Source organism: Cottoperca gobio, chromosome 17 (assembly GCF_900634415.1).
Source record: "Cottoperca gobio chromosome 17, fCotGob3.1, whole genome shotgun sequence".
NCBI classification, from domain to species: Eukaryota; Metazoa; Chordata; class Actinopteri; order Perciformes; family Bovichtidae; genus Cottoperca; species Cottoperca gobio.
The window spans coordinates 7,627,997-7,643,412 of NC_041371.1; the positions used below are offsets into that span (position 1 = coordinate 7,627,997).

A 15,416-nucleotide genomic window follows, 5' to 3' on the forward strand; every position below is an offset into this window, starting at 1 on the left:
GGACTGTGTTTGACCTACACAGGCTCTTCCTTCAATCACCCCACCAGCCAGTCACCATATTGCATGTGCTAGTGAGCGGTATTAGCAGCTTTTACTCAGTCAGAGACAGCTGGTGATTGGCACACTGTCTGGTAAATTTAGTATAGTGACACATCTCTCACCCCCCGATGCAATTAAATCATTAGCCACTGAATAAAAATCAACAACAGGGTGCAAACATGGCCTTCAAAGTTTGGATACAAAAGCTGCAAAATGATGGTCGCATTTCTTATAAATTACAATCACCGGGATATTCAACAAGTGTGAATACTGATACATCGTTTGTTCTAAAATCTGATGGTGGATTCCAATACCTGCTGTGAGGTAAAAGTGCTCTCTTAAGACCGTATTCTGCCTCATGCTGTCAGCAAGTGCGCACAATCTTTAACCTAATCCCTATTAGGACAAGACTTCTCAAATCTGATTATGCAGGCTACTTGCAAATTAGAAACAGTCCTAGCCACCTATGGTATCTGTTTGGAGAGGTAAAGATTTATATATATAATTGTATCCTTCATGAAATTTTACCACCTCCTTACTCATTTCTTTAATTCTTCTGGAGCACACTATTCCTTTGACTGCATTCATTCACTCAGTTACTTTCTCACTTTGTATTTTAGTGAAAATAACAAGAGAGAAATGTATGGCTGATGATGCTGAGAGGACTTTTGGAAAATGTTTTTATTTTTGTAAAGATTTACAAGAAACATTACCTTTATGCATGTATCGTGTAAAACTGTCAGTTGACCAAATAAAATAAAATAATGTTATCTATTTGTGATTGAATGTCAAAAAGATAACAGTTCAGTCTGCTGCGGTACATTTCTTCACTGTTTTATTAATTTGTTATCTTCATATGCTGATTAAGTGTGAGCAAAGATTAGGCAAATTGGCGGTGATGTTGCATGTCCCAAAATAGCCCTTCAACGCCGCTGAGAGGCTTTGACCCAGCGCTCGGAGGAATTACAGAGGCACACTTTACTGTTGATTTAACTGCTATTATAAAGGTGAAATGTGAGATATACGGTAAGTGTTGTTCATAACATTTCTGTTGACATGTTTGTTTACAAGTCAGTTATTTTTTAAAGAATCTACAGGGTGTAATTGGTCTGATATGTTTCAGGTGTTCTGCCTTTGTCTAAATCTGTGTCTGCAACTAGTTACTTGTGTTGTTCACAGCAACAGTAAGGGTTAATATTTTAACATGAAGGATGTCAAACCTCTTATGAAATATTGTTCTCACTATTTTTCTTTTAGTGTAGATTATTAAAGAAGTTATGCAACCTGTAGGCTGTACAGAGGCTCTCTGCTTTTACACAATATGTTATCTCTTAATATTCAAATATTCTCTTTTCTGCTGTGCATTATTTAGAGCTACTGATATGATGCAACTATAATGTTGACACCCATATGATCTATTATTGCATTATTACAAATCTACAAAAGATATTAATATATATAAATATTACATGTAAACTGTATGCATAACTACTTAAAATATTACTGGTCATTTAATCATTTAATTTACAATATACTGTCTAAAGTATACACGTAATTTAAAGACCACACACAGTATCACAGCATTTCATTATACAGCATTATATAATGATTGGTAAAAAGTTAGTTCTGTATTTTGGAAGGCTTTTGCATATTATTTTGACAAGAAGTGCCGATCTAAATGTAATTGTATTATTTCTATAAGAGTGATTTTCATTCACAATTATGGGATGGTGATGATGCATCTATATTTCAGAGATAATTTACATAAAAGTGTACAAACCCATTCTTACACTTATATTAGAAGTGTAGAAAGGCATGTGGGGGAATTGTTTTAATTATCTATAATCATATTTGCTTGTCTGAACCAAGGGGTAACTGTCTGTTCTCCTTTTCAATATTTGAAATTTGCATCAAGCAAAAAGAAAAGCTGATGGGTTGTAGGGTTTCCCTTATTCCAGTGTTTATAGGCAATATTTAATTAGTTTAAAGTGTTTTGAAAGTGCTGCACTTTAAGGTAAAGCTCAAAGTGCACTCTTTACCACATGTTGGCTTCATCAAATCCAAGAGAAAATGGAGTAATAAACAAACTGGACCAGCATGGTTGTATTTTACTGTGAACATAAGCTCCAAAGTCTGCGTGATACCCAAATGTTTTTTGCTGGGCACAATTAACCATCATTTGAACATAATCAACTTTCTCCCTCTCTCTGATTCCTTCTTAGCCACCTCCACACAATATGAGCAACACACCCGTTGAGCTGTCACCTGCCCAGGAGCCACCTGCTCATGAATTATCCTCCAGCAGTGGGCAGACGTTACCCTTCCGACCCCTGCAGCCAATCTCTGATCCCTCAGCTTCTAAAAGAGTATGTTTCTACAAAAGCGGTGACTATAAATTCAGCGGGCATCGCATCGTCATCAATGCCCGCACCTTCAAGACATTTGATGCTCTGCTGGACGCTCTGTCCAATAAAGTGCCTCTGCCCTTTGGAGTGAGGACCATCACCACACCTCGCGGGACCACCCTGGTTAAGGCTTTAGATGACTTACATGATGGGGGATCGTATGTGTGTTCTGATCAGAAACGGGTGAAGCCATTAAACCTGGATGAAGTGAACCGGCGGCAGGTCCCCTGGAACACCACCAGACCCCTCAGCGCAGGGCGACGGAGACGACAAGGATCCCAGTTTGGCAGAAGAAATGATGTTGTCACCAACAGGCCAGCAAATGCCTCTGAGAGGGTGGCAGTACGGACACCAAAGAAGCTTGTGGTCATCAAGAATAAGGATCCCACTGTAAAACGCACAATTGTGTTGCAGAGAAGAACAGCACCGACATTTGATGCTTTACTGGATTACCTTTCCCAGACCCTGCAGTTCCCAGTGCTGAAACTCTTCTCTACAGAGGGCAGAAGAGTAAGTATTTGGCAAATTGAAACTGGAGAATGATTGTGGATCAATGCTGATTCAAGGCAACTCCTGAAAATATTACAAGCAGCTTCTTTTTTAAATTGGTGGCTTAATCTGGTCTCTACAACGTGTTTATGGTTGAATATGTTCTTAATAATAGTTGTTAATTTAGTAAAATACTCTTCTTGACTTTCATGCTGAGAGTTAGGTGAGAGTATTGATACCAGTCTCATTCTGTCCGTTAAACATGAAGCTGAAGCCAGCGGCTGGTTAGCTTAGCTTAGCATAAAAACTGGAAACAGGCAACTAATGGAGACTCCACAAAGTCACTGCGCCTGAATAACAATTACTAATGCTCACCATCGGCTGTAAAACTGCTAATTGTAATTTTTAAACTTCAGTTTTTGTAAAGATTTAACAAAATGAGATGTAATATGTTAATCAGTGAGCTTCAGAGGTGTTGGGAGGTGGATTGTGTTGCCTTCAGACAGAGCCAGGCTAGATGTTTCTATGGTGGCCCTGAGCTCAACGCACTGCAAATGAAGAAAACTCATGTTAATAGACTCAACCCAAGCAAATAATGCAACAACACACAAAAACATAATTTTGACGACACATGCACAGCATTTAGAAAAGGTGTTGCAAGAAGTGCTAAACACAAGTTTCCAGGGGAGACTAAAAAGTGATGCACACAGCTGGGACAAGTGTTTCAGATATCATCAAAATAAGCAACAGACTAACACTTGGTTTATATCTGCAATAATATCTGAATCGTGATATCACAATGTAAAAATAATCAATTTACTAACGCCAATGATGGACTTCAATAACTTAATAATCCACAAGCGCTGCGTGTCATAGCTGTGTGCATCACTTTTTAGTGTCCCCTGGAAACTTCATGCAGCACTTTTTCTAAATGCTGAGCATGTGCAGTCAAAAGTGTGTCATGGTGAAGATGTTTCTTCATTTGCTTGTGTTGCGTTTATCTGAAAGTGTTTTTTATTTTGGACTGCATTAGGATCTTAGAGCCACCATAGTTTCTCCCTGCGTCCAGTCTTTAGTCTAAGCTAAGCTAACTGTTTGCTAGCTCCAGCTTCATGCTTGAACGAATACACATGAGAATGGTGTTGATATTTTCACCTTCACCTATTTCCCAAAATCTATTTATTTTTTAGTCACAGTGAAACAGAAGTTAGAGCGTCTTTAGATTCAGTAATGTGACACATTTACGAGTGAAACAAAACATGTGAGCGAGGTTTAGTTACTAGATTTAAAGGAAATCCTTCAGATTTGATTGGATCAGTCAAAGTGGACGTGGTTTAGCGAGGACTGTTCACATCCACCTACACTTTCAAACACCCACTTTGTTAAATGATGAGGCGGAAGAAAGTAATCACTTAAACCTCGACCACGTCAACTACCAACATTTTCACCATCTAAAATCCAAACACACACCTTCTATGATTCTGCTCTGCTGGCTATCCACTAGCTAACAGTGTTTATAGTGTCGTTCTTTATGATGGATGTGGATAGTCTTCCCAAATGACATTTGATTGTATATTTATGTAACTGCCCCCAAGTCATAAAAAATATTCTTACGTTACAAGATGTATTTCGATATTTAAAAAAAAAAAACCCTCAAAAGTGATGTTTTTCTTTTCAATTAGCAGCATGCCGTGAGAATCCATGGCACCTCGGCTGTCCTTGAATGTATTTTCTGTCTAAAGATACTTAAGACTATATTAAGCAAAGGTCTGGGTTACGCAAATAGGATAGTCTCGTCTGTGAGGCAGAACAAAGCTGTAGGCAGACAGACAGAAACGCACAAGAAAACACGTCAATGAGTTTGACAGTTCTTGTCTGAATAACTTCAACTCAAGGTCAACTTACTCGCTTGTCCCGGAGCTTTCACTTTCATTTTCAAAGTCTATAAAAGCATTACGTTTTGGATGTTATCAAGAAACACTTAATGGAACTGACAATGAATTGTAATTTTTGTGGAATCATGTGACTGAGCTTTTGTTGAAGTTTATTTAATCTCAGTTTTAAATAAAAATATAACCAGTAAATAGTGGGTGATGCTATATTAATTTACACAAATTTCAAATAAATAACTGTTATGGGCTTAATCGTGTACCCTGTTACTTTACACATAATAGTATTGAAAGAAATGCTAAAAGGTGCTATCCAAACCTCTACCCTACTAGTGAGTTATCACCCTGTAATCCCTATTTCTAGGACGTGTCCTTGAACAAGAAGCCTTTCCTGATACAAGTACAGGCTTGCCTGTTAAAGCTCATGAGTGTTGAGAACCTTTAAATGCATCTTATTCCTCTAGAACTGCCTTCATCATCTGTGATGTGGTCTGAATAAATGTCAAGCATTTTTTTTATTGCGCACATATACTTTCAGTTGACATGTATCTAGGAGTGCAATACATAAAGTGAGCGATTGTTTGTGACCAGTTTAAGAGTGTTTCTGCGCCTCTTTCAGGTCGATGGTCTTGCAGGACTTATCCTGTGCGCTGGAGTTGTTGTGGCAGCAGGCAACGAGCCATTCAGATTAGGAAACTACTGTTTTCAAGGAGCGGGCCAGATGGCACAAGTAATGTACATGGAGCATGTGGAACCATCTGTGTCGCTGCCTAGAACGGGTAAGTTGTAGTCAGTAAGTTGACATATCACAGTCTTAATGTGAAACGCACATGTGGACCTCTTATTATAGTACAGCATAGACAGCAAATTCAAAGAACACAAAGAAAGAATGAAAACTTGACTCACGGTTGAACTTTTCCACTGTGTAGATACATAGACCTTTGCTTTAAAACATGTAGTCTTATGGGGACTTTCACAGCAACTTTCATCTTATTGAGGTTTGTTTTGACGCAGCTGGTGATCGGGGGGACATAACGGGTAAAAGAAACCTGTATGATGGTCCTTTAGTGTGCTTCATATGTGACATCCTACTGAATTACAGTAGTTATTCATTGTTAAAGGGTCAGTTAGTTTACCCAAATTGTAAAAAAGAAGAAGATTTACTCACTTATTTATATGGTATCTAACTGTTGCAGATCATTTTTGTTTTATCTGTCCTGGTTTGAGATAGTTTTCTGGCTTGACCGAATTAAAGTTTCCAACTATTCCTTAAAATGTTCCAAATCAATATCAACACTGCATTATGCTTTTACAATGTTCTTAAATAAATATATATATTTTTCTCTTTGTCTCTCTTTCACAAACACCTCCAACCAAAGAGAACAACAAATCTTTCTCGAGTGGAAGAGGCTCAAGGAATTTTTCCTTATCATCAGAGAGATATATTGTCAACCAGATAAACAAGTCCAGAAATGGAAGCACAAACGGCTCCTTGCATCACCACAACCAATCATTTGAAACAGAGGTCAGCCATCGTAACACATCCAGGGAGAAATGTGGAACTGGGAGGGCAGATAATGAGCATCATACTTGCATTATACCACAAGACGATGACATTGAAAAGTCTTTCCGTGTCAATCAAGATGGCAGCATGACAGTGGAGATGAAAGTTCGTCTGACCATTAAAGAGGAGGAGCTGCTCCACTGGACTACCACGCTCAGCCGATCCAGCCTTAGCAAGGGGACAGTTTGTGCCTCCATTTCTGAGTCGCCCAACAGCTCACCTGACTCAAACAACGCTGTTGCCAAAGATTCCTCTAATGTCAGTGAAGATGAATCAAAAGAAGGGAACCATCCAGCTAGAGCTGAAAAGGGAGTTGGCTTTAATGACGAGCAAGAACATGAAGGCTACCCTTCCACGGCCTTGAAAAAAGAAAAAACTGGTTTCAAACGCATTCCTACGCCGGGTCCTCTGCACATTAAGAAGAAGGCGTCTCGTGAGAGTGTTAAGATGGTGACAGAGTCAGGGGTTCAGGAAAACACACATTATTCCTACATGGAGACGACGACTGATGGTGAGACGACTGAGGGATACTGCGTTGTAAAACGTAGCAGCAGCAGCAACAGGCCAATTCCAAAAACTAGGAAAACGGTGTCTGCAGAGCCAAGCAACAAAAGTTCCCACTCCTCTATCAGGTCGTCAGGAGTGGCTGAGGTCCTTCAGATACAGAATAATGGAATGGAGGTTACAGAGACTGTGATGCATATTTATGAGAGTCAAGGGTGCTACGACAACTATTTTGCTAATGAGGAATATAGCACAGATGGTGTACCTGTGCATGGTTCCACTCCAGCGGCAGAAAGCAAACCGTCCACCGAGTCAGGGCGCCGTTCATCCAGCAATGATTGTGATATAGATTTTAGCTGTCAGCCATCCACTTCTGGCCCACTACAAAGACAGAAAGAGGAGATGTTGTCATTGTCATCAGAGCCAAGAACTTCAACACATGAGATTACTGCAACAAACTCCAAAACACAGGAAAGAGTAAAAAAAGACAAAAGTCCTAAAAGTGAGACGAAGAAAAGGATGATTAAACCTGCTCGGAATCAGAAGAGTTCAACTTCAACAAGCGACTCAGATAGAAAGCAAAAAGAAAGCATATTAAGCCCCCCAAAAAATAGCAAACATTCATCTACAGACAAGCTCAGCAGCAATGCCAGTGTGGGAAAAAAGACTTTAAGTTCATCAGAGAGTGCTAAAAGTAGTCAAAAGAGTGGAGGAGCAGAAAAGCGTCAAATTCAGAAAGCGAGTAAGGATGAAAAGAAACCCATGAAAGAGCAACCTTTATTAGTTGATACTGAAAATGTGAAAAGGACCCCATCTAAGAGACAAAACTTGAGCAAAGCACCTGCTAAATATAATGGTCATAATGTAAATACTCCAACTGGGAGGCCTCCAATGAGGAAGAACATGTCAGACATTTTGCAACCCAAGAAATCACCTTTGCCAGGCAAAAAGACAGTTAGCAAGCCAACATCCATGACTGAAAACAGAATACCATCACCCACAAAGTCTTTAGAGTTGAGTGGGAGTTTTCCTATGCCATTAGTCAATCCTTCACCCATTGAAATCCTCCAATATGTTGAGAACTGGTTGGAGAAAGTCCCAGACCCAGTGCCATACACTGAGGACGCCATCACAGAGCCTCGGACAAAGGTTGTGTTTCAGATCGGCGGTGATTCTGAATCAGATGAAAAGAGTGAAAGCCAGGCTCATGTAGATGAGCTTTATCCATCGTCCAGTGATGATGACAAGAAATCAGCTTCTTGTCTGTTAGTACCTCAACATCATGAAGCTGCAGCTCTGCAGCACAATGAACAATATATGAGGGGTCTTTGTGTTTCAATGCCGAGTGTCAGAGTTGATCTTTTGCTCAAGGAGAACAGACTGAGACCAAACAAATCTGCAGCGGCCATCAGTGCAGCTGACAATGAATCCCCTTCATCTACATCCAACCTCTTGGATCCGAAGGCAAATACAAAACCTGTCCTGCGGGAACTTTACTCTTCGAATCAATGCATCAGAACTGCATCTGAAACCAACACAACATCCAACCTTGAGAAGTCCAACAGCCTTCCTGATTTCTCGTCACAAATGGCGGGAGTGTTCGGCTCGTCACTTAAAGCCTTTGTATCATTCTTATCAGTGGTGACTCTGCGGGATAACCTAGCAGGATATGCACCGGGAGATGGCAGCCAATCAGGAAGCACCCCCGAGGCCATGCTGATGATAGAATCCCTGCAGAAAATTTCCGCCATCGAGGACAAGGAAGAGCTGAGGACTGGATTTGACGGATCTGCAGAGCAGAGCGTCTTCTCGTTTCAGAGAACGCTGGAAGGATTTCCAGATTACGAGAGAAAGGCTTGAAAGTGAACCGCCGTCTTCCAAAGTTTCAGAAACAGAATTTGCTCTGGATCTTTCCTCCGAAGGGGGGGATGCATTCGAGGATATTGACGAGCTTATGGATGAGCTGAATATGCCGCAAGACCTCAGAGCAGAGATTTCTTCAACAATCAAACAAGCTAAAAGTTTTTACCCTGTAGAGGAGAGCACCTTTGTAGAAAATGAAAGAAACCAGTCGGACTCAGAGGAAGATGTGGAACAATTTGTTGAAGAATACAAACCATCACCGGAGCCTGATACTACCTCCATAGCTGAGGACGTTACAAAACAGGGTCATGGTATTGCAGAGATAGATAACTTGCAATCGTATTCTGAACATGTCAAGATGACAACTGAGTCAGAGCAAGAACCTGATAAAGAATTAGAAATACCACAGACGGAAAGCAATGAGCCCTTAACAGACAAAGAAAAGGAAGAAAAGGAAACAGAGGAACAAGTAGAGGAGGATGGGGAGGTGGTGAATGACAGAGACTATGGTTATGCAAAAGAAATAGATGGTGATGATGATGGCGAAGAGACTGAAAAGGAAGAAAGGGAAAGGGAGGAAGAGGAAGAAGAGGGGGCAGCCACAGAAGTGTATGACGAGGGGCAGAAGGAAGCGGAAGCGGAAAGAGGAAGTGTGGAGGAAGAGGATTCTGTTCAGGAAGTAGAAAAAGGGAGAGGGGAAGAGGAGGAAGAGGGGGATAATTTAGAAGAAGCAGAGGAGGGATTAGAAGAAGTTCAAGAAACAAGAGAGGATGATACTGTTCAAGAGACAGATGAGAGAGAGGGTGACGAGGAGACAGGGGAAGGGGATGGTGAGGTTGATGAGGAAGAAAGGGGGGAGGAATGGATAACTGAGGAGAGGCAAGGGGAAGAGATTGAAGAAGAGGCAGATGGGCTTATTGCAAAGTCAGATGAGGGTGAGGAAGTAGGAAGTATAATTGAAGAAGTAGAGAAGGAGGAGGAAGAAGAAGAAGAAGAAAAAGAAGCAGATGAGGTTACTGGGGAGACAGATGAAAGAGAGGAAGTAGAAAATATCATTGGAGAAGTAGAGGAGGAAGAGGAGGAAGAAGAAGAAGAAGAAGAAAAAGAAGCAGATGAGGTTACTGGGGAGACAGATGAAGGAGAAGAAGTAGGAAAGACAATTGAAGAAGTAGAGGAGGAGGAGGAAGAGGAAGAGGAAGAGGAAGAAGAAGAAAAAGAAGCAGATGAGGTTACTGGGGAGACAGATGAAGGAGAAGAAGTAGGAAAGACAATTGAAGAAGTAGAGGAGGAGGAGGAAGAGGAAGAGGAAGAAGAAGAAGAAAAAGAAGCAGATGAGGTTACTGGGGAGACAGATGAAGGAGAGGAAGTAGGAAAGACAATTGAAGAAGTAGAGGAGGAGGAGGAAGAGGAGGAGGAAGAAGAAGAAGAAAAAGTAGCAGATGAGGTTACTGGGGAGACAGATGAAGGAGAGGAAGTAGAAAATATCATTGGAGAAGTAGAGGAGGAAGAGGAGGAAGAAGAAGAAGAAGAAGAAAAAGAAGCAGATGAGGTTACTGGGGAGACAGATGAAGGAGAGGAAGTAGGAAATATCGAAGAAGAGGAAATGAAGGAGGTTATTGAGGAGAAAGATGAGGAAGAGGGTGTGGAAAATAGCATTGAAGAGATAGTGGAGAAGGAGGAGGAGGAAGAGGAAGAGGAGGAAGAAGCTGATGAGGTTAATGAGAAAAATGTGGAGGAGGATGAGGTTATAAATACAGAATCTATTGAGGAAGAGGAAGGAGAAGACATTGAGAAGCATATAGAGGAGGAAGAAACATGTGACGAGGCTGAGAAGGGCAGGAAAGAGCTAGAGAATAAAGAAACTAGTCTTGAGGAAGAAGAGGAAGAAGAGGAAGAAGTTGGAGAGGAGATTGAAGAAAATAGGAAAACTGGGCAAATGCTAGATGAAGAGGAGAGGGAAGATGATGAAGAAAAGGAAAGGAATGAGTTAGACGAGGTGGAAGAGCAAGAACCTAAAGATGAGGTAGAGGAAGAAAATGCTGCTGATGATGCAGACAGTGTTGCTGGAGGCACAGATTGTAAACACCTACTAGAGGAGGCCTTGTATCTGCAGCCGCAGAGTTGTTGTGATGAAGCAAATGTAGATGCAAAGGTAGCAGAACGCAACACTGATTCATCAACCAAATATTCCTCTGAGGCTCTGTGTGAAGATGATAAAGGTAATGGGACAGACACTGTACATGAAACAGACGAGGGAGGGGAGCCTCTCGAGGAAGGAAGCAGCAGTCTACAACATCCAGTGGAAATATCACAGGAATTACTTGACTTTGTTAACTCTGCCCTGCAGTCCTCTTCACTTGTATTCACATACGACACTCTGGGGAAAATCAGGATAGAGCCAGATAACGCTCGAGTTACACAAACCAAACTATCTGTTTTTCCAAAAAGTAGGAAGGATGTTTCATACGGCTTAAAGCGTCTCCCCACCCCGAGCACCTCAGATTTGTCTGATTACAGACCAGAAACATCGGAGAGTGGTGGATATAAAACTCAGGATTCTGTAGATATTGTCACAGAGAGTGGAGAAGAGACCTCTCCAGTCTGCAGACGTAATACAGACGGGAGAGAAAAGGTTGAGGGGGCTATCTCCGTTCACAGTAATATAGAAGTCTCGCAAAATTCTGGATTAAAAAGCGGAGGAAGTTTCTCATCTGTTGTCTCAGACAAGAAAGCCTCAAAGGAGGACACATCTTATTTCAGTGCTGGAAGCTCACAAAAGGCCGATCCTGCCACAGAGGGCACACAGAGCGTTTCTCTCACCCCAGAAAAAGACTCAGCTGATGGGGTTTTAATCGACCAAGGAAGATGGCTGCTCAAAGAGAATCACCTCATCAGAAACTCTCCTCCAGTCTCCCTGGGAATGTATGGTCAGTTAGATAGCACATCTATAGATACAGGTCAGGAGAACAATAGTGAGGATTCCCCGTCACATGGCAAAGCCCAACACAACCCTCTTGTAGCCATATCCTCATCAGAGCTTGAGGAGTTGGCGAAGCCTCAAACTCCAAAGTGCACCTACTACAACATGCCACATGGAAGCGATTCTGACCCATTTTTGGATAATACTAGTGACAAAAGTGGGAAAAAAGGTGCAAGCAGTGTCAAAGGGAGAGGCTTCAGGGTGTCCCCTACAATTGATACTTCCAAAACCTGGGCAGGTAAAAATGGTAGTCTGTCCTCATTTGCGTCAGTTGAGTTTAAATTATCAGACAGAAAAGTGCATCCTGAGGGGGAGTCCTCAGCTGTGATAAGGGCAAGAGGGACATCTAGTGGAGCAGGGAATGTACTGCATGTATCACAAGACTCCATTGATGCACTACACGTGAGATGTAGCCAATACTGTCCCATACTATAAAAGCAGGACAACCATTTCACAGAAACATTCGCTCAAACTGGTCCTGCATGTGCTATTAGTCATTGCTATGGTTATTGTGTTGTAATAGAAGATGAAATGTTTTGTGTTTAATCATTATCAATTCATAAAAAACACGTTTCTTTCAGTCCCACCGGCCCTACAGACGTGTGTGGTGATCGAAGAGAGTTGTGCCTCTTATTAGTTCATGTCAAAAATGGAATATAACAGCAAATAAGAACTCTTTTTGTCACTGATTTGTTGCTCCTTATACATCACTGTATGATCTATAATGACAAAGTCATCAGTTTCTTATTAAATATAATGTAATACATCGGAGAAATGACTGTATCTGCCAAGGAAAGCAGACTATACTGTTGGTTATATTTAATTTTATTGCTTGTTTGGATTCTTCCGTTATTTGCAATGCATGTTTAGTGATTATATTTCCAAAAACAGCTGTGGATACTTCAGGGTTTTAACAAAGGACTACTGTATTACTCTGTAAAAACTAAATTCCAAAATTCATTTCAAGGCAGCTTCTGATGTTTTTGGCTGTGAGAATTTTGATTTAATAAACCCTGTTTCATTTTTTTAATTGTGTTTATAGCTGCCATACTAAAACAGTTAGAAAACACTCCTAAAGTTTGACACAGGCTGTGTTCGGTTATGAGACGAAATCACGCTTATTTTTCAGACTTTGAAAAGCTCCTTCCAGAGCCAGAGAACATGTTGAATTTCAGTAATAATAATATTAATATGCATAATAACAATAATAATAATAATAATAATAACAATACATACTGTACAGTGCTTACTAAAGTTAAAGAATTCATGTAATCACAGTATGTGTTTACACCTTTCAACATCAAGACTTTTCAAAATGTTCTTCTGAGTTTACTTCTTTACTTCAGTGAGCAATTCAAAATGAGCTTAGAGAAATATTCTGTTTATTCTTGGAACTAAAGTCCCACCTCCAGCCCAGTCCCGACTCATACAGGGATGTCTCTCAAATCTCTTTAAATGACCATGTCAAGGTGTCGAAAAAGATGATTTGATTAACATATTATGTCGTTATGGTGAGGTATACATAGGTATCATAAGTGTATTTATTTTGCTCCCTTCACACTTCAAGGATTTGTCTCACTCTTATCCACTCACCCTGACGCAGGTGAGTGCACAGAGGAGAGGGTGTCATCTGCAGCTGTCAGTCGGTCTGGGTGACGCCACCTGATGCAGTCAGGCATATGTAAGTGACAATCACCGAAAGACTGGTTTGAAATATGTGTGACCAGAGAACATCATCCTTGAAATAAGTGTGTGTTTTTGGCTGTAGGGATAATTCATTTGAGAATTTGATGCTGTATATTAAGGCCCTGTCACACATGGCAGAAACGTATGCTGGCGCATACGAATCATATCATCAATACGTTGATATAAATTAAGGGTAAGTTGTGATCGTTTGAAGGACGCAGACGATACACCGAACACGGCAGACACACGGCCCTGTCACACAGCTCCGTATGGCAGAAACATGCCGGCGTATATGAAAAGTGTTGTAGCTGACGTATACATAACGAATACATAACGAATTATTATACGTATGTCAAACATTGATAGCGTATCACGTACTTATTTAAAACGTATCAGAGCGTCTGGCATTTGGTTCACGTCATGCTGATGCTGGAGAGCAGAACGTACTCTTGTCGCAGCCTCTCAGCATCCTCCATGCTCTCTGATGAGAGGTTGATGTGTCCATCAAGAAGTGCTGTGAAGAAGTGAGGATGAGCTCCTCACAGGGACCCTATATACTGTATTCAAACCCCAATAAGCTCCCAAAACGCTAGCTGAACGCTAGCTGTACTGTAGAAACACGTTTAATAAGTTACTCCGTTGTCAGGGATAATCTTAACATCGGGTAGGAATAGGGTATCCACTCGTTATCAATAAACTGGCTGTAGGGTTCACCGTCAGCCGACGTAGCCTATATCTAACGTACCTCTAATGTAGTCACGTAGGTATTCAGTATTCACGTATGTCTAACGTAACGTAATTTATGTGTAACGGCTGCATAACTTATGAAGCACATGTCGGGTACATCCGAACGCTCAAAACCTTTTCACAGACTCAGCGTTCAACAACGCACCCCAGCGTAACACAGTGAGCTCTTAACGAACACTACTTATACCTTACCTTATATCAACGTACACCAGCGTGTTGCCGATATTTTGTATACGCCATATTTTTGTATATCTTATGCATTCGTTGGGCATTCGTCTGATACATTTTGTAGAATTAAGTGATACGCTATCAATAGGTTAGACTCTTCCGATCCGATCCGATGAAAAGTTGGACGTATTTGGACTCTGATAAATTGTGAGCTATTTTTCGTATACGTTTCCGCCATACGGATGTGTGTGAGGATTTTGTGTTAATAACAGAGGCAAATGCTGGGAAGTTATTCTTTCCCTGTTTCCCGTCCTGGTCCCCGACCCAATCAATCCCTGCAAACACACACATGCAGAGAGAGACAAAGAAAGAGGGAGACAAAGAGAGTGAGAGAGGTCTTTGCAAAGTGACCATTCCTGGATACTTTCCAAAGGTTTTGTCGGTCACTATGGAGATTTGGAAAATCGCCCTAGCAGTTTAAATCCTCTGTTGTTATATGGACGAAAGGTATCCAGTGTAAAAGCTCCGTTCCCCAAAATGAACGCCCATCCTTCCTCTGCTCATTTGGTTGAGCACGAACAGAGCACAACAAAGTTACAATAACGATAGTTGTAGATGAAGTATTACGATTATTTACTTAATTAAAAGTACTAAAACAACAATAGAAAAGTAATCCCCTACAAGCAGGCTGAGTAATAACTAAATGATAGGTAGTCCTTCTTAAGTAAAAGTACAGAAGTATTATCAGCAAAATGTACTTAAAGTATCAAAATTAAAAGTAGTAAAATGGCCCCTGTGGATGATATATTATTATATATGATTATGTATTTACTGGATGTCTCTGGTTTTATCTAATTAACTGCTACTTTAGTCTTTAACAATTCAATTATTATATTATTTAATCTGAAAAAAGTACCATGTAACTCCAGCTGCCAGATAAACATAGTGAATGTAAAGAAAATAGAATATTAGTACTCCAGTAAATACACTTTGTTGCTCTCCACCACGGATAAGAACCTGACCATCACGCACAGACTTGACACAAGTTCACCAGGCTCCCCTGGCCTTGATATACAGCTGTT

At 40.7% G+C, this 15,416-nt stretch overlaps 1 protein-coding gene across 1 annotated transcript; it reads left to right on the forward strand.

Annotated features, from left to right (window-relative positions):
* The first annotated feature begins 2,276 nt into the window (after positions 1-2,276).
* LOC115022353 (oxygen-regulated protein 1) lies at positions 2,277-12,168 on the forward strand. Its single transcript, XM_029453325.1, is given in 6 exon segments — positions 2,277-2,954; positions 5,442-5,601; positions 6,202-8,666; positions 8,668-9,900; positions 10,267-10,395; positions 10,432-12,168. Coding segments are annotated over 6 exon segments (6,402 nt in total).
* The last annotated feature ends 3,248 nt before the right edge of the window (positions 12,169-15,416 follow it).